The following is a 24,247-nucleotide window of genomic DNA, read 5'->3' as shown; positions in this document are numbered from 1 at the left end:
TATTTTTTTTTTAACTTAATTTTAGCTTCTTTTTTTTAAAGCTTTTTTAAGACTGCCTTTTTAAACCAGACAACCATGTCATTTGTCTGCTGTGTGTAGTTAAGTGAAACACAGACACACCCTCACTGTGCTTCCACCTTTGTTGTTTCCTCTCAGTTCAAATGCTAAGAATGTTTTATGTTGCCATGTTACCTACCAAAATGAACTTGAGGTTGTTATTTAACCCTTTTGAATCACAGTTAGCTATGGCTCCACGAAGGGCAGCAGGCTCCTTCGATCGTTCGGTCCTGCGCAGAATCGATCAGTGGCAAACGCCACACAATGAATACCGGTTAGATTTGTGTCCGACTTGATCCCGACTTGTTCTGACGTCATGCACTTGGGTCAACGATAACCTCACGAGGCTGAGGTGGCCACAGTTGCTCTCCCCCGACTGCATGACCCAGGGCATGGTGGGAAAGCTGTCACCAGATCAAAGAGCTGATTGGCTTTTCGATTTGACAACAAACACCAAGTTTTGTAGAAAATCATATTTTTTTGTGTAATTGTAATTTTTTTAACCCTAGATTGTTGGCTCCATGAATGGCAACAGCTACTGGATGGATTGCTAATCATTGGTTCAGATATGCATGTAGTCCTCAGGATGACTTGTAAAAATTTTGATTCCCTGACTTTTCATCTTGCTTTTAACAGGTCAAATACTGACTTTGTCAAATACAACGCAGGGCTATGACCAATAATTTAACTACCAGGTATTTGCAGATTTTCAAATTTCCATTTTTCAGAACAAAAAAAATGAATGAATAGTTTATCTGGACTTTAAAGGACGTTAAAGGACATCTACAATTCCATGATAACTAAGCAAACGTCATCTGCTGAGGAAAACCATGTGTTTTGATCAAAAGCTCCAGTAAAGTTACTAAATGGACATTGTGCTGAGACTATCTAGTTCCATATACAGTAGCCCAGATCTTGCCCAAAATATTTTCTCATTAAATATAAAATATTCTATAAGAAGCTGTTTTGGGTGTATTTAGGAGTGGAATGTGGCTCCACATACATTTCTAAGCAACAGAAAGAGTATCTGTTTCTCCAGACAAGTGGACGCACCCAGAGAGACACCATATGACTGGCCTGATCAAAAATGTGTGCTCTCTGTGCTGTTCCCCACTCTACTGCAAAGAAAGCGGCCCAACTGCATTCCTCGCCATGATTTCCTTTTGTTGATATGCTGCAGAGAGACGCCCTGATCCTGAATGAGTCGCCTGTCTGTAGATGCTACATATGGGACTTGTATGGAGCCTCAAACACATCAAAATTGTTTTTACATGTGCTTCTATATAAAGGTGTTACGTAACTAGCTTCCTTCTAGGCCCGCAAGCTGTTAGACACTTTCCTTTGTTGACTGTATACAATGCGTCTGTGTTAGCAGCGATGAGTTCATCTGTCAGAGTGAAGATGGGTGCGAAGTCAAAATAAAACAAGACAAATGAGGATGTATGAAGGTTAACGCAAAGCTAACTGATAAGCCTAACATTAGTGTTTACATACAGCACATATACAGCACATTGTGTAGAACTGGAAAAATAAGGGGGGGGGGGGTCCAGGGAATTCTCCCCTTCCACATTTTTTTAACTAAACAATCTCTGTTTTGATGCATTTCTAGGCACTCTGGCACCTTATTTACATTCAAAGTACAACAAACAAAAACAAACAATGTGAATCAGTTCATTGTCATTGTGAATTAGAAAAGGGTAAGTGGGCAGGCGGCAACATCTGGGTCTGAAAAGTGAAGCCAATGCAGAAGTGCGTTTAACTTGTATTCTCTCTACTGGCCATCAGGGGGCGACTCCTCTGGTTGCAAAAAGAAGTCTGATTGTATAGAAGTCTATGAGAAAATTATCCTACTCTTCACTTGATTTATTACCTCAGTAAACATTGTAAACATGAGTTTATGGTCTCAATTGCTAGTTTCAAGTCTTCTTCAATACAGCATGATGTGCAATCACAGTTTTAATTTTATGAAAGTTATGCAACATTCACCAAAAAATGTCTTATACAGCATTGGGTTGTGCTTAGCTCCACCCTCTCGTGTCACTTCTGGTTGCAAAAACCAAGATGGTGACATCTACGGTGGTTACATCCTCTTCTTATATACAGTCTATGGTGGCGGGCCACCTGGTGAAAGAGATATGACAGGAAATGAGGACTCCAAGAATTCAGTGTCCCTCCAGCTCAATGACATATGTATTAATGGTAATTAATGGGGCCCTGCTCCCTGTGAGAGATCTGAGAGTGTGTCAGAGCCCAGATGAAAAGGAAGGGCAGGGCTGAGGGTGGGAGGAATGGGAGAGAGTGCAGGGAACAGGTCAGTCCAGTCTTCCTCCGCGAGGTGGATGTCTGGGCGGTGACACACCTGCTAACCTGTCTGGGAGGAGCTGTCAGCGTCAAACCCTGCTCTGACGTGAGTGTGGGTTTTAGTGGGTTTGAGAGGAACCAAAGAGAGAGGAGAGACGAGTGGGAGCCACAGGGTGAGGAAGACAGGGACGAAGAAGGAGTGAAGGAGAGAGAGAGAGAGAGATTTTTGTTTGCCAGACCCCACACAACCTCCAGGATGTTTAAGAAAAAGGAGAGTACGCTCAAGGGCTCGAGCAAGCTAAGCAAGTGAGTTTTTTTGCACATATTAATGTATGGGTGCGGTGGCACTGTATCTCGGTCATGTCACCCCTCCTCCTGTTCTTCCCCAGCCCAGAACTGTGTCATGTTTCCTGCGAGTGCCGTTGTCCTCTTTCCCTCTCAGAGTTGCCCTCCTTTTGAAAGTTTGCTCAGGCAGTTTCTCCACTGAATTCAAGTGCTGCGTTAAGCCAAGGCTAATCCTCAGTGATGGTGAAAGCTTCACGAGATGTTTGACAGGCTGTTTGCAGGGCCCTGAGGTCAGGTTTACTTTGTAAACATGAGGTGGGACAGTGTGCTTAAAGACAAGAGGTGTCACAGAGAGAACAAATGTCAGCATGGGTCTGTTTTTACCAAATCGGAGTTGAGACTTACACTCGAGACGAGTAGCAAATCATTGTTGTTGGTGATCATATTTCAATGAGAAAAAAAAAAATCTCTATCCTGTGCTAAGTTTGTGTGTGATGTGGCTTTTCTTGTGTTGCTCACACAGTACATGTTTTAAAATTGTTGGGTGGAGAAAGAAGGCTGGTTGCAACTTGATTAAGAAAAGTTGTTAAAAAAAAGCTTAATTTGATGTGAAATGTGTGAAATGTGTCAAACGTAAGGAGACAGACCGTGAGGAGACAAATGTTCATTCATTGTCATTTGTAAAGCGTCAAAAGAAAGTTACTGATCTCACTGCAGGTGAAGAGAAGACAATTTCACTCTGTCCTGTACGTCTCTTAATAATAAGCAATAATGAGAACGGGTTGTATTTGTGTTTGTATTCTCAAAAAAAAAACATGAGATTTATTGACATAAAGGCTTTTGATGCACTTTTAAATACACAGTGTGTGACAAGACCATCAGTTTGTCAGACGATGGTCAGAGAGACACATTCAGCTGCCAAAATGATTCATACAGTCCACCTTTTTTTGTCCCTGTTTGATGTCACAATACTGACGTGGTTTCACAGGCAGGTGGTGACCAGGTGGTTTCGCCTTGCTTCTGACCTGGACATGTTGTCTGACTGCTGATGTGTGAGGGCTGGGCAGTCTCTGCTGCTCAGCTGGTTTCTTTCTCTCAGAAGGGCGTTGGTTCCCAACCGTACTTTACGGTGCGACACAGGACATGTTGCTCTCTCCATTCAGCCCTGAAGAGATTCCAGTTAGCAATTAAATCAGTGAAGACGGTGATAAATAGGGCTGCGACTAACGATTGTTTTTATTGTTGAGTCATATTTAGTTTTTTCAGATTTTTGATTCCTAATTTGGTTTATGAATTGTCCGCAAATCCACAGCACAATCTCCCAGAGCCCACGTTTTTTTTGTTTTGTCCGACCAATAATAAATATTTATTTTTTATTTCAATTGAAATGATAGAAAACAGAGAAACACAGCAAATCCATCACATCTTTACATGATAAATTACTTTGATCATTAATCGATAATCAAACTTGTTGTTTTCTATCCATCGACAAATTGTCAGACTGAGCTGAGAGATGAATCAAAATTCAACACTTCTGAATTTCATTATCTAAAACTGTAAGCTGGGAGGAAATTAAAACAGGGAGTATTTTGTGGTGCACGTTTTGTGATCTTCCAGCTAATTCAGAAAATGCAGGCAAGCCCTTCTAAATCATGCAGGTTATCCAGTTATCCCACTTTCAAGCCAAATCAGCCATACCTGCTCGCCATTCATGAATGCAACCATACTCTCATTAAGTCATTTTTAACTCATTATATTATCTATATTTTAATGTATTCTTTGTCATCGGAAGTTGCCATTTAGCTCACTAAACACAAATCTTGACAGAAGTGTTCTTTTAAAACTCACACAAGCAGCAGTCACTGCCGAAGGGTTTGAGTAAACAAGGCTCTACTGTATTCAAAGGAGGCACACAGAGGAAGTGTGCCGTATACTTCCCTTGAATGCAGTCCTTTAGTAGCACTACTGTCAGCTGGAGGAACTGATTGCAACAGATAAACTTAAAAACCTCCTGTGACGTCCTGACAAACACTCACTCTGCACCCCAGATCAGAGGAAAGACACACTGAACTGAACGCTGGGCGCAGACACACGTGTCCCCAGCTGTGACCTGACATTCAGCTCCTTGACCATCGTTAATATTTAAAAAACTCATGTCCTCCACAACCTCCCCCCCCTCACATCCAGTAGACGTAACAGAGAGCTGTTCACCAAAAGAACCCGCCTTTTTATTTTATTCCTGTTGTTTCTCACAGCAGGAAAAGGGACAGACCTCAAATTTAATGACAGAGTTTTGTTTCTTCTTTTTTATGGTTTGCTTCATTGACAACATCTTACTATTTTTTATAAAAAATACATCACGTCAGACAAAGCTTTATCAAGATTATTCTTATTATTAGAAAATAAAGACGCTTTTGATTAATTCTCAGAAAGCAAACGAGGTGTTAAAAGAATCAAAGACACCCCAAGAAAGAACAGGTGGTATAAAAGCATGTACATCATAGTATCACACTTCTTCATTAATCCATGGTCCGCTGACTCATATGAGTCCTTGTCCTTGTTGTCTCTTTCTTTTATTTGTTTATTTGTTTGCCAGCAGAGAAAGCAACGTCTCACTGATGAGTGTGGTTTAAACAATAGCACAAGTATTAATTTGGATGATGTGTGTGTGTGTGTGTGCGTGTGTGTGTGCGTGTGTGTGTGTGTGTGTGTGTGTGTGTGTGTGTGTGTGTGTGTGTGTGTGTGTGTGTGTGTGTGTGTGTGTGTGTGTGTGTGTGGCACATACCTGTCTCTCCTGCTGAGTGAGCAGGTATAGGGAGGCCATTGTCAAAGTGGCTGCAGAACCAGATCAGCTTGCAGCTTAGTGAGTCAATGCAGGAAGAGGAACTCTGCATTCCTCTGTCGCTCCATGATTAAAGAGAGCTGCTAAATAGCATTTAGGCCGTCACAAATCTACCTTATATGACATTTGATTGTTTCTGTCAGAGAGACATGACTTTGTACTTTGAGGTAGCTTTGGTATGAGGGTCAAATCACCAGCGCGGTCCTTGCCAACATTCTTTGGGTTGGTGTTACACATCAGCGTTTTCAGAGATGTTAGTGCATGAATGAAGTCCTGGCATGTTTTAAATTCAGCCCTGTAGCATAAACTGTTAAACGTGTTGTCATGGTTTGCGATAGGTCGGTGGAGAGATATTTGCGGGGGGTTATGTGCAGCTGAAACTGACTTTAGAGTGTAATGATGCATGTTGTGAGGATTTTTCTCAGAGTTAAAGGGTATTAACAGTGACATCTGGACGTGTTTTAAACTGGACTCCAGTATAAACACTGGACCTTTGGACACCTAAAGCATTAAATACAGTAATACATTCATCCTGCAAGTTGCTCATTAAATGGGATGCAAGTTGATAACTTGATTTACTGTGAGTGAGTGGACGGAGAAAACCACAAAGTTCATCACAATCAACAGTTTGTAAAGCTCCTCTAATGTTGCCTCTTGTTTAATCTCATTGGATTTCTCACCTGTTTGCAGATGATTTGATTTGATTTGCATCCACTGGATTAGAATCATCATCATGTGTTATCTTTATTCTAATCCTATACTCCACATCACACATAGACCTCTTGTTTCTATAAATCTATTTAGAATTATGGGAAGAGTTCATCTTTCGTTGTCAACGCACGTGATTTGTCGGGTTAGGTTTGGTCTTGATAAACAGGCATCAGTCAGATAATACAAAAGAGTGAAAAAAATAGAAAGAGAACTTTGTCAGCGCAGATTTGTTATAGTGGAGATCTTAAATATGTCCTTAAACCTTATTGTCTTTCAACATGTCTGGGCTCTTTAGTTGATATTAAAAGAGGTTCTTGAAAATGTATCTTTGATGGTATGAGAAAGTATTATTAAAAATGTCCGCTCTTTCTCCCTAACTAAGATATACATCAAATTAAGGAACCCAGATACTCCCAAAAAGTAGGTTCATTGGGTTTTTAATAGTTTCTGAGTATAAACATTCGAAACGTTGTCGAGCTTATTGGGAAAATGTTTCCTTGTTCTTATCACAGTCTTTAAGCTGCGTCTCTACCTGAAGTCCATTTAAATTCGGAAGCTGTTTTGTCGACAATATTTCCGAACAATCAGACTATTCACTGAGAGCCCCAAAAGACAAACTGAAAGACATCCTCTCTACTGGCGAGTCTGTCAGAGGGGGATTGTGGAGCATGAGAGTTGAAATGCTGAGCTGAATCTCGGTAACGCACCGTCTGATCTGTGTCCTCCTCCTCCTCCTCACCCTGCAGGGCCCAGGCCAGCAGCATTACCTTGCTGGTCGCCCAGATGCAAAAGAATGCCGACACAGTGGAGAAAGACATCCTCAGGTCCGAGGAACTGCTGGCTGTGGTGAGAACACACACTGAAAGACGAACACAAACAAATCACTTTTACCGACAGCCCTCCCTTAATGAAATAACTCTTGTCTACTTCCACCAGGATGCTGAGAATGACAAGAAAGAGCTACCCTGTCAGCACCAGACTGAGATATCCGACAGGCTGGGCGAGGCTGAGGGCCTGCTGAAGGACCTCTTCCTGGACGTCGACAAAGCCAAGAAGGCCCAACATCCACAGGCCCGAGAGATAGAGAGCGAGTGAGTAGAGCGAGAGAATAGATACAACATACAATCACAACATTGCTGCCCAAAGTGTGGCGCCCCCTCAGACTTTTACTGAAGGTTTACGGGGAGACACTACAGGTCATTAGAGTAAAATATTGAACTAAAAGATGTTACCGTGAAATTTCCCCAGTTGATTACTTACATTAAGACAATTACTTTTTGCATTGAAAATGTTCCTTAAATATGCAAGTGAGGCACTATCTAACGCAAACTTTTGGTGAATTTAGGAAAAATCTTTAGATGCAGATAGACAAAGTAATAAAATAAACAGCTAAATGTGTATTTTGGATTTCTTCTTTCCACTAGTCTAAAAGAACGCATATTAAGGAAGCAAAGTTGATTGGTGCATGATAAAAAAAAATAAGTTTTTGCCTGTAATGTCTTGCTTTAAGAGACTGGCGGTATACAAGATGGTTTAAAATTAAAATTGAATAAAACTTGAAAAAGTTCCTCTTTATTTTCATTTGTAGAACAACTGTTATTGTGAAAAAATTGGGTTTTATCTAGTCTGCATTATTTCACAGTGTAATTTAGACTATGGGTCTCAATAAACACAAGCTTCTTTGTTTCTTTGCATCTCTTCTGCCCTCTGATGACTCCAGTGTCCTCCACCTCCACGAGCGCTGGTTGCAGGACTGCGCCTTCTACCGAGACATCTTCGAGCAGGTTGACGACGTGTCGCGGATGCCCAGAATCGACTGGGCGCCTGTTTTCAATGAGAAGCAAGTGCGTACAATAACAGTGAACATTTGAGCCAGTCTGCCTAAATGATTAGATCCAGGATTGATGATAGGTTTGATCTTAAAGGATAACGTTGGCAGTATGTTATATGTTTGTTATTGTCAGCTAATCACTTAAAAAGCCCAAAACCAACAATAATGCTATATATATATATACAGTATATACATACATATGTATGTATGTATGTATGTATGTATATTGCCTGTGTAGCCCAAACCTGATATATATCTTATTTCTCTCTGTCACAGCTCCATTGTTCAATGTGTGACTTTTATTATGAACTGTAATTTATTTTGAATCAACCCCACATATGTGGTTCTGCTGCTGTAAATTCGTATTCATATACCAAATGTGTATTAATCCACCGCTGAAAATAGTCCCTAACAAATGCACTATTTACTCCAGTTTCAGTAATGTTTGATAAAAACTACAGTGCCCAGCTGTTTACAAAAAGTACTGAGCCTTTTCTAAAAATGAAACTTTATACCTCTGAAATATTTTCTTCAGATTAACATCTTCAGGAACAAATGGGCTTCGGCCTGAGAGCCACAGACTTGTCTATTTAGTTTCTTTAAAGGACTGGTTGACAATAAGAAAACTACAGAAAAACAAATCCTTTAAACTTGTTGTAACATAAAAGTGTTGAGCTGAGCGTGTTAAACTACACAACTAACTAAAGAGTGTTGAGCCTGCCAGACCTGGTGGTTATTTGTGTCCACACATCATTAACTGTCTTCCTCCGGTGTGCTCTCAGAAACTGGTGAACATGGAGGAGTACGGCCCCAGCATGGCAGACCTCGAGAAGCAGGTCGCTGCTCACAACATCCTGCACAAAGAGGTCGAGGCCTACAACTCGCAGCTCTGCGTCAGCTCGGCAGGCAGCAAGGTCAACATACATGAAAATATTCTGGGTGTCTTCACTTTGAGCACTCTGCATTCACCACAGCAGCTGATCTAAATCCTTTAATGTCTTGCCTTCTTTAATCTCAATGAAACATGGTTTCCAGCAGCTCATGAGGTTTGTTGTTGTCTTGTTTTTATAGGAGAAATATGTGGAGCTGAAGAAGCAGTACAACAATCTACTGGTGAGTAGTGTTTTTGTAACAGCTACATTTATGTTATATATATTTGAGTTGACTATAAAGACAATGAGTGAACATCTATTTGGGGGATTTTGAGAACTGTCTCATCACTTTTCTCTTTAAAGTTACAACACATATACTGTTTCCTTTTTGACCTTTAAGACGCACGTTTTATTTTCTTCTCTTCATGTACATTCCTTTGCCATATCATCTTGGTAAATAAAATGTCCAAATATTAAAACAAATGTTGAGCTATTTGCCTCTTCTCCCTAACGAATATACCATTTGTTTTATTTTCAACAAGTAATACATAAAATGAAGAAAGACAAAAACTATCAAAAATACCGTTTCATTTTGTCAGAAACATTTATACACGCAGAGCTTCTCAGGTTTAATTGAGTGTCATTTAATTTCGCCTCAGGACAACTCCAAGTGGCGTCGGCACTATCTGAACAGCCTGTACGAATACATGCATGGCAGCAAAAAAGAACTGGACTTCCTTGGAGAAGAGCAAGATAAGATCAAAAAGCAGGACTGGAGTGACCGCATGGTGGACCCACCTGATGTCCGCAGGCAGTACGAGGTCAGTGAACCATTAACGGTCTCATTAATTTGATGATGTTGCTTGTAATCCAAACTGAGTTAGTTCTTCTGTATTTGGATAACTGGACAGCTCCATAACCACACTAATTTTACCTCAATCAGAACTTCAAGAACAACAGCCTGCTGTCCCACGAGAGCGAGGTGAACAGACTCCAGGACGAAGGAGAAAGACTCATTGGACTGAAGCACCCAGCCAGTGACACTATACAAGTAGGTCTCATTACCCAGAAGGCACAGCTTTCCAAGCAAAGGCAACACTTTGAAGGCCAAAAGTCTTTACATTTCTAACCTTTAAACTAATTTGAATGCCACTGAAATGCAAGTTAGAATCACTCATAATATCACGTCACATCTCCAGGCTCAGAGAGACGCTGTTCGAAACGAGTGGCAGAAATTCCTCAATCTCTGCATTTGTCAAGAGACACACCTGGACAGTTTGGAGGAATACAAAAAGGTAAATATGGGAACACCGTACACCACAATTTGTCATTACAATGATCTGCGTTTGAGTCACATTTGTGTGAGAAGACATTAAAGATAACCCATTCAGGTTTTATACAGAATAAATATGCATTTGTGCTATTTTTACAGTACCAAATGGAGACTGAGCAGCTGTCAGAGACGCTGTCCAAACTCAACAGGAGCCTGGACCCCAATTCCATCAGCAAGAAGAGCAACTCGGAGACATTGCTGCAGCTCGAGGTACAGAAGAGCTTTTAGAGACAGAATCAAGGACTGCAAGTCCATACACATAACAAATTCAACTTGCACCTCCGTGTGGGAAAAAAAAAAACCACTGTAGCACCCACTTCTCTTATTGTGAAAGTTATATGAAGAACTGAAAAAGGACACATTGGAAGAATTATCTATTTCTTTATTATTGTATGTTCGACATTTGAATACCAAGATTTAAAAAAAATAGAAGAGAATAAAATGAATCCTATATACGGTATTACAAATATGCACAAATACTACAGTACACATCTATCAATAATTAAAGCCACATTCTTTCTTTTTGTATTTTTTTTATATTTTTTATAATGGCTTGGATACTATTTGCTTTTATTTAGCGGTGAATCTCACAACTTCCCCTCAATTTAAAAGAGGTAAAAGAAGTCCAGCTCAGTGGGGGTTTTCCCACAGTTCACACTAACAAAAAGATTTTAACATTTTGGACACAATTTTGAGTATTGATAAGATACTGTTTCCCACCAGGCTGAGGAGAAGGCCGTACAGAACAGTGAACAGCAGCTGGCCGACCTGAGGAGATGCAGCACTACCATCGCTCCTCTGAAGCTGCGACGCATCACCCCCAACAGACCCATCACAGTGGAGTCCCTGTGTGACTGGGAGACAGATAAGGTGGAGCTCCTTAACTGGCAGAAACTGTGAAATATCCACAGCTGAGATGGTTCAATTCATGTTTCCTGTTTAAACCTTTTGCGTGTGTGTTTCATTTAATATCACCATCCAGGATTCTCTGGAAAGAGGTGAGAAGTTCACCCTGAAATCGAACTCAGACGAGAACTGGGCTGTAACCTCCACTAATGGGGCAACCAAAAAATTCCCGGGAGTTTGCTTCCAGATCCCTCCACCTGATCCAGAGGCCATCGACAAAGTGGACCTGTAAGTAATGCAGGCTTGTATTATTATGCAGCTACAACAAAACAATGCAAAGATATCGGTCAATAACACTGTGTCTATTCACTTTTTTCCAATTCATTAGGTTGGGTGGTGAACTGTCAGACATCAAGAAAAGAAGAGCTGGTCTGGCGGCATCACTGAAGAATCACAAATCTGAGGTCTCCAGGTCCCAAAGATCAGGTCATTGTCTATCAGTTAAATACTTAAATATTCTCATTATGAGGCATCAATGCTTCTTTAAATCATGATGATGATTTAACACCAGTTGCACAAATAGTTGCAAATTTTTATCTCAAGGCACAATCAGACCAGGCAACTAATAAACGTCCCTGTTTCCTCTTTTAGCCCCAGTGTCTTCTGCCCCGCTGGATCCCAAAGTGACAGCCCTGTCTCAGCAGCTGGACAAGCTGGACGGTGACCTGGCCAGCGCTGAGAAGAACATGCTGAGCCGCCTGCGAGCCCCGCTGAACCGCAACGACCCTGCCGGAGATCTGGCCAAGAGGCTGAGGGAACAGGAGGTGAGAGGACTAAAGTCACAGACAACCAATGTTATTCATTTAATCCTTATTCACTGGAGCCAAGATCGTTCCTGTTAGCATGTTTCTGCCTTTATTCTCTGGAGGATTTGATGTCTGATATGTGATGACTGCCCTACAGTTTATGAGTGCAAGTATCTAAAGCATCTACATTTGTCCCTGATAGGAAACTGCCAGGGCTCTGAAGGCTCTGGAGCAGCAGAAGCAGGCAGCTCAGGCTGATCTGCAACCCCTGCTGTCCAAAGATGCCAACAGTACCTCCTCTGCACTGCCACTCAAGCTGAGCGATGCCAACAACAAGCACAACAGCATCGCAGCACTCGCTGACCTCTACACGAAGAAGTAAGTGTATGTTTTGATTGGGAAGTTGCATGTACGCAGTTACACGGTGGAAGGAATTTGTCTTCAATAAAAATCTGGTTTTATCCCTGTTTAAAAACTGCAACTTTTCCCTCAATAAATGATACAAAATAAATAAATAAAACATTAACACCAGTCATATTTTTATAGATGTACATCTGTCTGTCTTTGTCGATAATCTCAAAAGGCTGACACTTATCAATGCATTCATCCTTTTTTTCAGAGCTAATGCTTCTCTCAACCTGGAGAGTCAGATTAAGAAGGTGGACGGCCTCGTCTCTGGGTTTGAGAAAAACCTGAGTGACGATGGTCCAATCCCTGAAGTGCCAGGTGCAATCCAAGCCCGCGCTGAGGACATTCGGGTGAGGAAATCTTATCTCTACCACACAAAAGGTGGTTCTTTTTCTTATTGGTTCAACTTAGAGTTGACTGATTATAAATTGCGTGTCTCCTTTACCGTATTCAGTACCAGCGAAAGTCTGTGACGGCGGCTCAGGACGACGTGAAGAAGCTAAGTCAGGATCTGGAGACCACGGAGCAGCTGTGCAGCTCTCTGCAGCAGGGCTACCAGGAGTACTGCCCTGACATCCGTCGCCAGAGAACAGAGGTCAAGCAGCTGCAGACCCGCTACGCCAACGTGGACAACCAGCTGAAGGAGAGGTACAGACAGCAATGTGTTTACTGGTAGTTCCGTTAGCTGTTAGCCAAACAAACTGCAAACTGTTATCCCCAAATTCTGTAGGAAAAAAAACAAACAAATTATTTTAATCTCTTTTTTCTATTCTTTGCTTACTTTTGTGAAATCCTTTACTTTGACGAGTTTGTATGCAGTATAATAGTGTATACAACTTTACTGCTATGTCCGTATATGATTTGAGATTAGCTTTGATTATCTAAAGACAATTAATATTGCAAATAAAGGATTATGTTAATCCTTGTTTCACATTGTTTTTCATTATATTAAAACTACATACAGAAAGCAGATACATTAATATGATCAGGCAAAGGTTTAAGCTAATAACACCTCAAATAAAAATATGTTTTAAGTAAAAGGCACAAAAGAAAGCAAAACCTTTGAATTAGAAAGCAGAGCTTTAACAAATGTTTAATTTTCTGTCATATTGATGAATTCTCTCAGAGAAAACATCTTACAAGAAGCTGCAACCAAGAACCAGGAGTTTCAGAGTACGTCCCAATCCCTGAAGTCCTTCCTGGACCAACTGCCGCAAAACACGATAAACTACAATGATAATCTGTCTCAGGTTACTGCCAGGCAGAGCTCCCAAGAGGTGAGGCTGAGATTTATTTACACACATGCTTCTCTCCATGCAAATCTGAAAAATCAGCTATAAGTAAATGATAGATGATATAAATAACTCACAGTGATTAACGTCTGTTAAACTTTTCACCACAGAGGGTGATAGATGACCTGAAGAGGAAGGGAGATGACATGGACAGAGTGACGGACCTGTCTCAAGACCTGCAGAGTCTCCTCAATGTAAGACTCAAATGGATTGTAACACAAAGCTGTAAAATATGAGCACGGGACTGAATTGGTGATAGGAAACTAAAATATCCCAATTGTTACCATCAGTGATGACATAATTGTATCAACTTTCTAATTCATGGTATTTCAATTAAAAAATAAATTGCAAATAGTCCACTACTGGGAAAACAAGCGTACTTGACTTTGTGACTGAGAATGACTTTGTGCTCTAAGCCTGATTCTCATGTCTGTGCAGGATTACGAGGTCAACGTTGACAAATACAACAGTACACTAGAGGACGCTGGAGCCACTGTTGCCAAGAAACCTGCTATGATGACACTGGCTGATGGTGTTCAGAGACAGGTAACATTTAAACTCATTAAATTAAATATAGTAAATTTGTTCCATTCATTAAAAGATCAAGGTGGCTGATGGTTTGCTGTGTCTCTTGTTTATTGCAGGAGAAGGATCTGGTCAACCGATATGCTGAAGCAACAGCTGAAAACACCCAACGCGAAAAACAGATGGGCTTGGCAAAGAATCTCATTTTACAAGTAAGAAAGCAGGTCACCTTTTCAGTACAAAACATGTTTCCTATAAAACTACTTAAAGCTACATCGCAAAACAAATTGTTTGACAACTTATTGCCATCCAACTAATTTGCTTTTCCTGCTGCAGAATGAAGAGAAAGTCCAACTTGTGGCAAATCAACAAGTGCAGCTTGAAAGCCAGCAAAGGAGTGCTTTTGAGCTGGACGGTCTGTTTAAAGAGCTGGACGAAGAGAAGGAGAGGAAAGCTCATGCCGAGGCAGACCTGAGAACCTTTAATGACAGGTTGATGTCGCTGAAGAGTCGCAGAGGAGTGGAGCGTGTTGAGGAGAAAGAAGTACTGCAGTACTACCGCGACCCAAAACTGGAAAAAGATTTGTCTGATCTGCAGAAAATACTGCATGAAGAGTCCCTGAGTCGTAGCACCACCCACACTGAGGTTGAGGTGTACAACAAGAAAATCATTATCCTGGAGGAAAACCTCAAAAGCATGCCACCCAAACTGTTGACCAGAGAGGTGACCGAGTTTGAGAGAGATCCTCAGCTGGACGTAGAGGCCGCTAAGCTGAGAGACGAGATAGCGAGGATGAGAGATGAAGTTCGAGTGAGAGATGGGGAACACATTCAGATGAGGACAGAAGTCACGATTCTTCAGCAGAAGAGACCAACCATCAAAGAGAGGGTGGTTAAAAAGGAAGTGCTGAAAGTGGAACAGGATCCAGAGATGTTGAGAGCGGTGCGGACATTTGAGACGGAAATTTCTGATGAAAACAACAAGATCAAGCTCATTAATGATGAAATCTTCCAGACGAGGAGCCAGATTAATTCACTTGAGAGAATGATTCCTAACATTAAACCGAAGGTCATCACTAAGGAAGTGAAAAAGATTGAGCAAGACCCTGAGCTCATCACTGAATCTAAGAGGATTCGAACAAGCTTGGAGGAAGAGAGGGTTGAAAACAAATCCTTGTCCACAGAGGTAATGGAGCTCCACAGTCGCTACCGAGAAGTTCAAGGCTGGAGGCCAAAAGTTGAGGTGAAGGAAATCGTCAATGAGATCTACCGGATAGACCCCAACACAGAGGTGGAGATAATGCGGCTCAGGAAAGACATACAAGACTCCAGCAAGCAGCGCTCTGATCTGGAGAGGGAGATCACCCAGGTCACCACTGATGTGTCTATCCTTCGCTCTGAGAAGCCCAAGGTGGAGATAAAGGAAGTTCTCCAAGAGGTGGTTAAGGAGGAAAGGAGCCCTGAAAATGAGAGAGAGATTCAGAGGCTAAATGATCAGGTGAACCAGTCACGCACCACCTACAACACCCTCCAGGACCAGGTGACACTGCTCAGGAGAGATAGAGATGAATGGAAGGCTGAGAAGTCCAAGATCGAGACAAAAGTCCTCACCAGAGAGGTCATCAAGTACGAGCCTGATCCTCTGTTGGAGAAAGAAGCTGACCGTTTGAGAAGAGATGTGCGTGAGGAGGCACAGTTGCGGCGCAACACTGAAGAGATGGTGTTTGACCTTCAAAACAAATACATCATGTTGGAGAGGCAGAAGCCTGAGGAGAAAGTGGTTGTGCAGGAGGTTTTGCGTTTACAGAAGGACCCAAGGCAGCTGATTGAGCATGAGAAGCTCGGCAGGAACCTGGATGAAGAAGTACAGACCCGCCGACAGTTAGATCTAGAGTTGCAGCAGTTAAGAACAAAGGTGGAAGACAAAGAGAGGATCCTCAGGGAGAGTGATGAGCGCCAAAAGAGGATTCAAGCCGAGTTTGACCTCAAAGAGATCCGTCTGCGCATCACACAGCTGGAAAATGCCCCACCTCCTGTTGAGGAAAGTATTATTGTCGAGGAGGTACTGAAGGTTGAAAGAGACCCAAAACTGGAGAGGATGACAACGGGCCTTCGGTCAGACATGGACAAGGAAACCAGCGATATGTTGCGTCTCCAGAGAGATATCCGTAACATCACCCTAAAGATAGAGATCCTGCAGAGGGAGAAGTCTGGCGAGAAGACGGTGTACAAAGAGATTGTCCGCGTTGAGAAAGACCAGGCTGTCGAAGCCGAGAGGGATCGCCTGAGGGAACAGGTGTCTCAGCACAAATTTACCAGACAGGACATGGAAGTTGAAATCAGACGTCTCAATGATAAAATCAACTTTCTGACGGCCAACAAATCCAGCTCTTCAAGAGAGGAGAATACCCTGAATTTAAAAAAAGATGACTTGCAGAGGGAGAGGGACAACCTCACCCGGGAGCTCAGGACACTCGAGGCCTCGAAACATGACATCGGCCTGTCTTTCCAGCAGCAGAGCAGGCTGATGAGCGAGAGAACGCAGATGAGCAGGCAGAAGAGCAGGATGATGGGGTCTGATACTCAGCGCCTGGAGAGGGAGATCCTGGACGAAAAAGACAAGATCCATCAGCGAGACAGCACCATCCGGGAGCTTCTGCTGAACGTGCAGAAAGAGGAGCATGCAGAGACAAGGACCAAAGAGACCAATGTCTCTACCAAAATCACCATTTTGGATCCAGATACAGGCAAAGACATGTCCCCATACGATGCCTACATGCAGGGCCTGATTGATCGTCAACAGTACGTTCATCTGCAGGAGCTTGAGTGTGACTGGGAGGAGATTACTTCCCTGGGACCCGATGGAGAGACATCTGTACTGCAGGATCGCAAGAGTGGAAAGCAGTACTCCATCAAAGATGCCCTGAGAGAGGGCCGGCTGACAGAGCGTGATCTACAACAGTACAAAGCAGGCCAGATTCCCATCTCGGAGTTTGCCTTGCTGGTTGCGGGTGACAATAAGAAGCTCAACTCAATCCACAAGTCCACCACACTAAACCAAGCCTTTTCAGAGCTCTCCACTGCCAAAGAAATCTTCCCAATTGCTGGAATAATGGATACAGACACTGACTCCTGCTATACAATACGCAACGCCACCTCGCGTAAACTGATTGACCAGACCACCGCCCAAAAACTTCTGGAGGCTCAGGCATCAACAGGCGGCATCATTGACATCAGCAACAACCAGAGGTACACAGTTCAGAAGGCAGCACTCAGAGGCCTCATCGAGGAGAATCAACTCCAGAGGCTACTCAATGCACAAAAGGCCTTCACTGGTGTTGAAGACCCCATGACCAAGGAGTGCTTGTCTGTGGGAGAAGCTGTTCAGAAAGGCTGGATGCCGAAGGACACTGCCATTCACTACATGGAGGCTCAGCACCTGACGGGAGGTCTGTTCAATCCCAACACCGGCCGCAGGGTGAGCATCTATGATGCCGCCGGGTCGAAAATGATCGACAACGCGATGATGAGGGAGTTGCAGAATGAGTCGAACTACATCAAGGATATTGTAGACCCCATCACAAAGGAGAAGATCAGCTACAAACAAGCTCTTGATCGCTGTAAGAAAGACAAAGTGTCAGGCTTACCAATGCTACCTACCCAGTCTGCTAACAACTCTACTAGATATGCAAGATTCTAGATATGTTTACAACATAGTTGGAGTTATCTGGTCTGTGGAGTCATGTGGTAAAAACTTAGATTATGGTAAATCCATACATTAATTACAATGTACATTTTGACTCAGGAAAAGTCTTCTACTGCAAAGCTTTCTGTCTAGCCAATTGATTGCTGCTGTGTTGCCTTTGTTTACCAAACATGTCTGATGTGGGCAGATGTTTTTTTTCATGTAATTTAAAAACAGAGAATATAAATGCAGTTTATCTTTGATGTTATTGTTTTATTAGGGACACTGGGACATGGTGCAATGCTATTTACAAATATTGATTTTATTCTGTATTACTCATGGGCTATCCTTGACACTGTTGACTTTAAACTCAATCTTGTTTGATACTTAATGAAGTACCACATATCAATAAATTTAAATTATAATGGTTAAAGAGCATGGATTCCCTCACTTTCACAGCTGTAGTCTTTTCCAATAAAACAAACAGGCCGGTACAAGCTTCTCAATACTTACTTTCAAGAACATAATATCAGATTCAATCTTATTTTAAGAACCCAGTGAAAACATAACATTTGTGTGACTTTTACAACAGCTTCACTTTTTATGCACCTGTCAGGCATTCCAAGTGTGTCAAGAGTAAGAGGGTGTGTTCCTCAACACACTGATAGCCTTCCTGACATCAAATGACAAATAATGGGCACCCACTCCGCCCGGTGTACATGACCATACTCGTTGCAAATATAACCCATGGAACCTAGAAATAATATTTGAAAGAAAATAATTAATCAACAATCAAAATTGTTCCTGGTTGGTGGACCAGTCGATTAATAGACGGATGATGTAAGCTCTAGTCCACATTAAGACAACAAGTCAAAAGGTTGAGATCCGTTGCTGTAGAATGCAGCCCAGGTCCCGTATAGCTCACTAATTAGGCCGTGCTGTTACTGTTCATATTGACTTCAAACATGTGTTCACAGCTGTAAATACAAAATATGGACCAGGCATGCATTAAAGTGCTTTATTTCGTTCATGGTCGTAAAGTGTAATAGATACAGGCCGATGCTTTGAAGATTTTATTTTAACATGGATTCATAAACAATTTCAATGATACAAATGCTGCCAGCTAAACTTCAGTTAGAAGTATGTAACAGATGGCATGATAGATATCTCTACAAGGTACAAAGTACTGAAAAGTCTTGCATTTTATTCATATATCCATAGTTTGGTTTTAATCAATATCACGTGACCATACATAACATATCTATTGTAACCGTTTTAAAGCATTTTTGAATGATATGGGACCACAAACTTACATTGACAATGTTAAGACTGGTAATTCTCACCATGTAAAATGGCAGCACAGAAAAACTACAAATAATTTATTTGTGGCTATAATTTTAAAATAGCAAACCCCGAGACTGATGGACTGCAATGGTCAGAGGTAGACAAGATAGTCAACTGTCTTTTACAGTCAACCAAACAGTCTTTAAGCTCACTTGCGCTCACACAACATCACTCCAGTGCACCATGGCAAACAGCCTCAGAGGCAGAGCTGCAGTCCTGATACTCATCGAGCCCCCTGATCAGGTTCCCTGTGCATCGTCACACGTGTGCTGCCTCTCCCCGAAGAAGCTCCTTTGCTCGTTGATGGCTTTCTGTAGAAGGGCAACGTTGACTCCGTCAACGCAGTTCAGCACACGGGCACGGACCATCGCACCAACCCCTGTGAGACAAGAAGATGCAGATAATGGCAGGCGATAGAGGCCTGAGAGTCCTGGATGTATTTACATGAGTCCAGTGACCAAGATTTAATGACATGAATGGGAGTGAAATTTAAAGAGAGGCATACAAACACTAGTATTTAAAGGTTAAAGAGCTTTGACCTCAAGTTCTATTTCAACTATTGTTAAACCCAATAGCTGTTTAATACAATATTTTATATCTTCACCCTGAATCACGTAAGAGTGAATTAACTTCTGTGAATTTAGTGTCCCATCGCATTTACATATTTTGTTGCATGAGAAAAAATGCCTAGTCGGCTCAATCTTTTTATTTTCCATTGCTGCAACTGCATAAAATCAATTCATATATATATATATATATATATATATATATATATATATATATATATATATATATATATATATATATATATAAATACATTTATTTTTATTTATACTATACTTTCACTATACTACTTTCTGATAGCCAGTCAATTTCTTTTTTGATTAGTATGTGGAAGAAAGAATATTGACTGATTCAGCATTCCCACACCACAACAGAGCCTTCCTTACCTTCCGCATTTTCAATCTCCCCCAGAACTATGTACTGGGCCCCAATTATTGGGTTAAAAGGCTCCACAAACAAGGTGTGAACCACCACGTGGTGCTCTTTTGAAGCATGCTGAGCTGACAGTGTAGCCCTGGACTCCTCAGGCTGATAGCAGACAAGTCTGGAAAATGAAAGAGGAAGGTTTAATATACAAGTCAGATGAAACAATTTCATCTTTTTTTTAAGGTGTATTCTTATTTATTTATCTGACGGCTATATTTACTACACATGACCTTCTTATATATGATGCTGAATTATTACAGATTACACCCCACAGAGTAGAAACAATCAGCTCCAGTTCGACCAGCTAGAACATTAAAATACTGCTATCATGTTAATTAAATTATATTATGTGTAAAATGACAGGGGCCGTACTGCTGCATAAACGGTACATTTACTTTTATTGTAGTTACAGTAACTTTTCTTAAGTAGATTTTGAAGGCAGGACAAGATATTCTGAGAATGATTTTTTTTAAAAAGGGATGATTGCATTGTTAGCTCTTTATCCGGACCACATTAAATCAGGCTAAGACCTGGACTAGATTATCAAGTAGACACTAGGGACAGTTTAAACACGGTTGAGAACGTATTCATCAATTTGTGACAACCCAATACAGGATTATTGCACAGCTTTTTCTCTATTCAGATCACATAAAACCAGATCTAAATAAAATTATTGTACTTTGACTTGTCAAGCCTGGATTGCCACTTCCGCCACTATTCATTGTCTCATAACGCAGATATGGACTAGTACCATAAACAAACTCGTTGAAAAATAGAAATCATATTTTAAGTCAGAGCATCGAAATTATAGTCCGAAACAAAACCCACCTGCCAAATACTCTCACTGATTCTCCCTCCTGCACAGCTCCAGAGTTTACTTCCCAGGGGAAATGAAAAACTGCAGCTGCGGGAAGCATAACGTCATCGGAAAGAAAATTCTGAAATAGTTGAACAATTTGAGTAGTGGTGAAGAGTTGTGGAAGTCTGTGCTATCGTTACCCATACACTCTATGGTACTACCGGGGTATATGTCACATGACTTGTCTCCGCCCCTCTCTGCGGCTGCGTCAGGAGGAGAACCGACGGACCCGTCAGGTTGAGGTTGCAGGAGGTTATAAAACACTTTTGTCACTATACTTTTCCCACTACAGTGTAAATATCCAGTCAGATACAGAACCATGAATCCTGATATTATGAGAGAGCGGCAAAACGCCACTTTTGACGTCGAGAAACTGATCCACATTTTGGACGGGGGGCCTGAAAAGACCAAAAGACGGCGAGAGATTGGTGAGTTTGGAATCAAATTTTAATTTCGATTGACAACACAAATGCTGTCTTTGGTCGGATCTGGTCATGCCAATTCATGGAAAAATGAAGACTATATTTATTTATCGTCATATCTTTATCTTTGTAAAGAAAGATATTTTTCAATGTACCAAAGTGTGTCAGTGTGTATACACATTTAAAAATGTGGTTTCTCCAAATTCAACACAAAACTCTACTTTCAACAACTATTGCAGTCTCAAAATTATTAAATTCCCTTATTAAATTCCCTGGAGGGGTGGGTTTGGTTAGGAGGGGAGGAAGTGGGTTAAAATGGGTATACACTATTGTTTTTCACTTAAGTTAGGAATGAGGTTTGAAGGACCGAAATATCACATTTCAACTTCATGAAATTCATGATCAAATGTCTGTCTTCTGTTTTTTTGTAATAAATAAAGCAACCAGGTATACATAGAAAAAAAAAAAAAAAAAAACGTAGAAATATGTGTTAAGAGAAAAGAGACATCCTTTCCTCTAAAGCCTCACATGAAGCGACATCTGTTTCTCCTGAAGGAGAATCTGTTTGTTTTGTTTTTTTACATGAATGAATGGCTGAGAGGTTTGTATTTAAGAGTATATTGTTAGCATCTTGTAATAAATATTGATATGTTCTTTATCACTTTGCTTTGTCTATTTGTCTTTTCTGTTGAGAAGATAACCGACTTTTGTGGGTTTTGAGGCACTGATGGCCTTTCAATGTCCTTTATAAATGCTTTGTAAGGCATAGAGAGTCCACACTTTAGATGAGGTCACACAAAATACTTAATAAATGACTAGTAACTACCTGAATTAATCATGAATTGCAGTATTAATACGCATTTATAAAGCATATATTAACATAGTCCCTAACCATTAGTGCATATCTAAATCATTATATATATACATATATATATATATATATATATATGTATATATATATATATATGTAGATGTGCATTATTCATGCATTTATATATATATAATTGCATGAATAATGCACATCTACATAAGTTCTTAATCATTTACTAACTTTGTAAAGGATGTTATTAATCATCTACAACTCCTTAATAATTGGTTTGTAATATATATAATACTTAATTTACAAATGGGGAATCCATTTATAAAGTATGAAAACACAATCACCAAATACATTATAGACGAGCTTATTAATCAAGAATAAAACATTTATAACTGTTATAAATTGCATACTAATGAGTATTAATGTAGGAACAATGCTTTATAAATTATGTATTAAATGTTTACTCATACTTAACTAATGCTTCATAGTGTGTAGTTATAAAGTGTTACCTTACTTTTATCTGGGTGTGCCTTTATAAACTGTTGTGATAATACACTGAGTTTATGCAGTGTATTGCATCTATTGTAGGACGTTTGCTCCTCAAGGCATCTGCAGTTAGAATCACTCTGTCTCTCCACTAGGTGGCGCCAGATGGAACCCATCTGAAGCCACCATGGTGTTCATGCGCTCCTTGATTGTAGGCAAGTCAGCCCGGGCCCTCTCCAAATCCTGCACCATCGCCGTCCGCTACAGTTCTGTTCAACACCAGTCTGAAATCCAGGTCCAACACAAATGAGTGTACTTCAGCAAACAGCTGCTCAAACATTTCATTACTCACAGAAGTTGCAAGGAAACACATGCTTAAGGTCAAGCTCAAAATTTAATTTTACTTTATAGCACTGGAAATTCACAGTAGTCTCGCTGGTCAGGGTCGAGGTTCAGAAATGTTGACATAATTCCAACAGGAGATGGAAGTAGCACTGTTTCTTGCCACATTCCAACCTTTTATACGAGATCCTGAAAAGTCCATCCTGTGTGTTTGTGTCCCACAGAGAACCAGAGCCTCAGGTCCTCGATTACCAGACGCAGCAGTACAAGCTCTTCCCTTTGCTGGCTATGGCCTATGCCTTCACTTTTGTTGGCCAGTATATGCGCCAGAGCCGTGAATAATGGTGTATGACTGACTTACATAAACATTCATGCAAATTAGAGCAGAGATCCAACAGAAACATCAAGTGAAGATATAGCCTTAAATGTCACTGTCCTACATTGTATCAGACTGTTCCTAACAGCCTTAGGTTGATACTTCCCTTAAAGTGTATGATTTGTAGAATCAAATACTCTCTCTCTTTTAGGCTTCCTTTTGTAGAGAACAGCGGCTGGGATCAGCTTGAATTCAGTCACAATGGTCTAAACCAGAGGTCTTCAACAGGGGGTCCACGGAGATACTGCAGGGGGTCCGCGACATTTTTGGTTGATTAGACAATTTTACTTTTTTTAATTTGTTTTTATACAAATTTCAATTTCTTTAAATACACATTAACGTGAATCCAACGAATGGATAAATGGAGGCAGAAGATGTTATCTTTCAGTCAGAAATGCACACATTCATCGACACACAGGAGCTCTCTCAAGCTGGGCACTGGTTCACTCACAGCATGAGACTAGCCTGAACCTGTACCTGCAAGCCTCCTGCACACAAAGAGGAGGACCCGCCCCTATCGCTGCTGTGCCAATCACGAGGCCGCATGTTACATGCTGTCTCTGTCAGATTTCCCGTGATTGACGAGAGCCTATTCAGTCCCCAGCTGACTAAAATCCCAGACACAAGGTCGCACGTTGCAATATTATTTGAAAAGAAGATACCGTTGTAAAAAAAAAAGTTTTAATTAAAAAACATTTACTTCACCCACGAATCCTTGTGCAATAATTTTTGCAAGATATCCCTGGCTAAAACACTGCAGCTCCTATCCAAGTGTGGACATTATTATGAGCGAAAATGGATCGTTTTGTAACTCG

General features: G+C 41.0%; 2 protein-coding genes across 2 annotated transcripts; one reads left to right on the top strand and one right to left on the bottom strand.

Moving 5' to 3' along the window:
* The first annotated feature begins 2,509 nt into the window (after positions 1-2,509).
* evpla (envoplakin a) lies at positions 2,510-18,708 on the top strand. The gene is made up of 22 exons (XM_068727432.1): positions 2,510-2,664; positions 6,943-7,042; positions 7,133-7,287; positions 7,917-8,040; positions 8,810-8,941; positions 9,099-9,140; positions 9,559-9,720; positions 9,843-9,950; positions 10,099-10,194; positions 10,332-10,442; positions 10,956-11,102; positions 11,215-11,366; positions 11,467-11,564; positions 11,730-11,902; positions 12,087-12,262; positions 12,504-12,642; positions 12,747-12,940; positions 13,419-13,569; positions 13,695-13,778; positions 14,023-14,130; positions 14,229-14,321; positions 14,446-18,708. The coding sequence occupies exons 1-22, from the start codon at positions 2,615-2,617 to the stop codon at positions 17,806-17,808; spliced, it is 5,958 nt and encodes a 1,985-aa protein (XP_068583533.1). The 5' UTR covers positions 2,510-2,614; the 3' UTR covers positions 17,809-18,708.
* An 81-nt stretch (positions 18,709-18,789) lies between these two features.
* Positions 18,790-21,141, bottom strand: ten1 (TEN1 subunit of CST complex). The gene is made up of 3 exons (XM_068727433.1): positions 20,956-21,141; positions 20,088-20,245; positions 18,790-19,516 (listed from the first exon to the last, which is right to left on the bottom strand). Exons 1-3 carry the CDS (start codon positions 21,042-21,044, stop codon positions 19,377-19,379), a joined length of 387 nt encoding a protein of 128 aa, XP_068583534.1. The 5' UTR covers positions 21,045-21,141; the 3' UTR covers positions 18,790-19,376.
* Between the last annotated feature and the right edge of the window lie 3,106 nt (positions 21,142-24,247).

Source organism: Cebidichthys violaceus, unplaced genomic scaffold (genome assembly GCF_023349555.1).
Source record: "Cebidichthys violaceus isolate CVI_PGR_0920_01 unplaced genomic scaffold, fCebVio1.0.p SCAF_4, whole genome shotgun sequence".
NCBI classification, from domain to species: domain Eukaryota; kingdom Metazoa; phylum Chordata; class Actinopteri; order Perciformes; family Stichaeidae; genus Cebidichthys; species Cebidichthys violaceus.
This window is presented reverse-complemented; position numbering and strand designations above follow the sequence as displayed.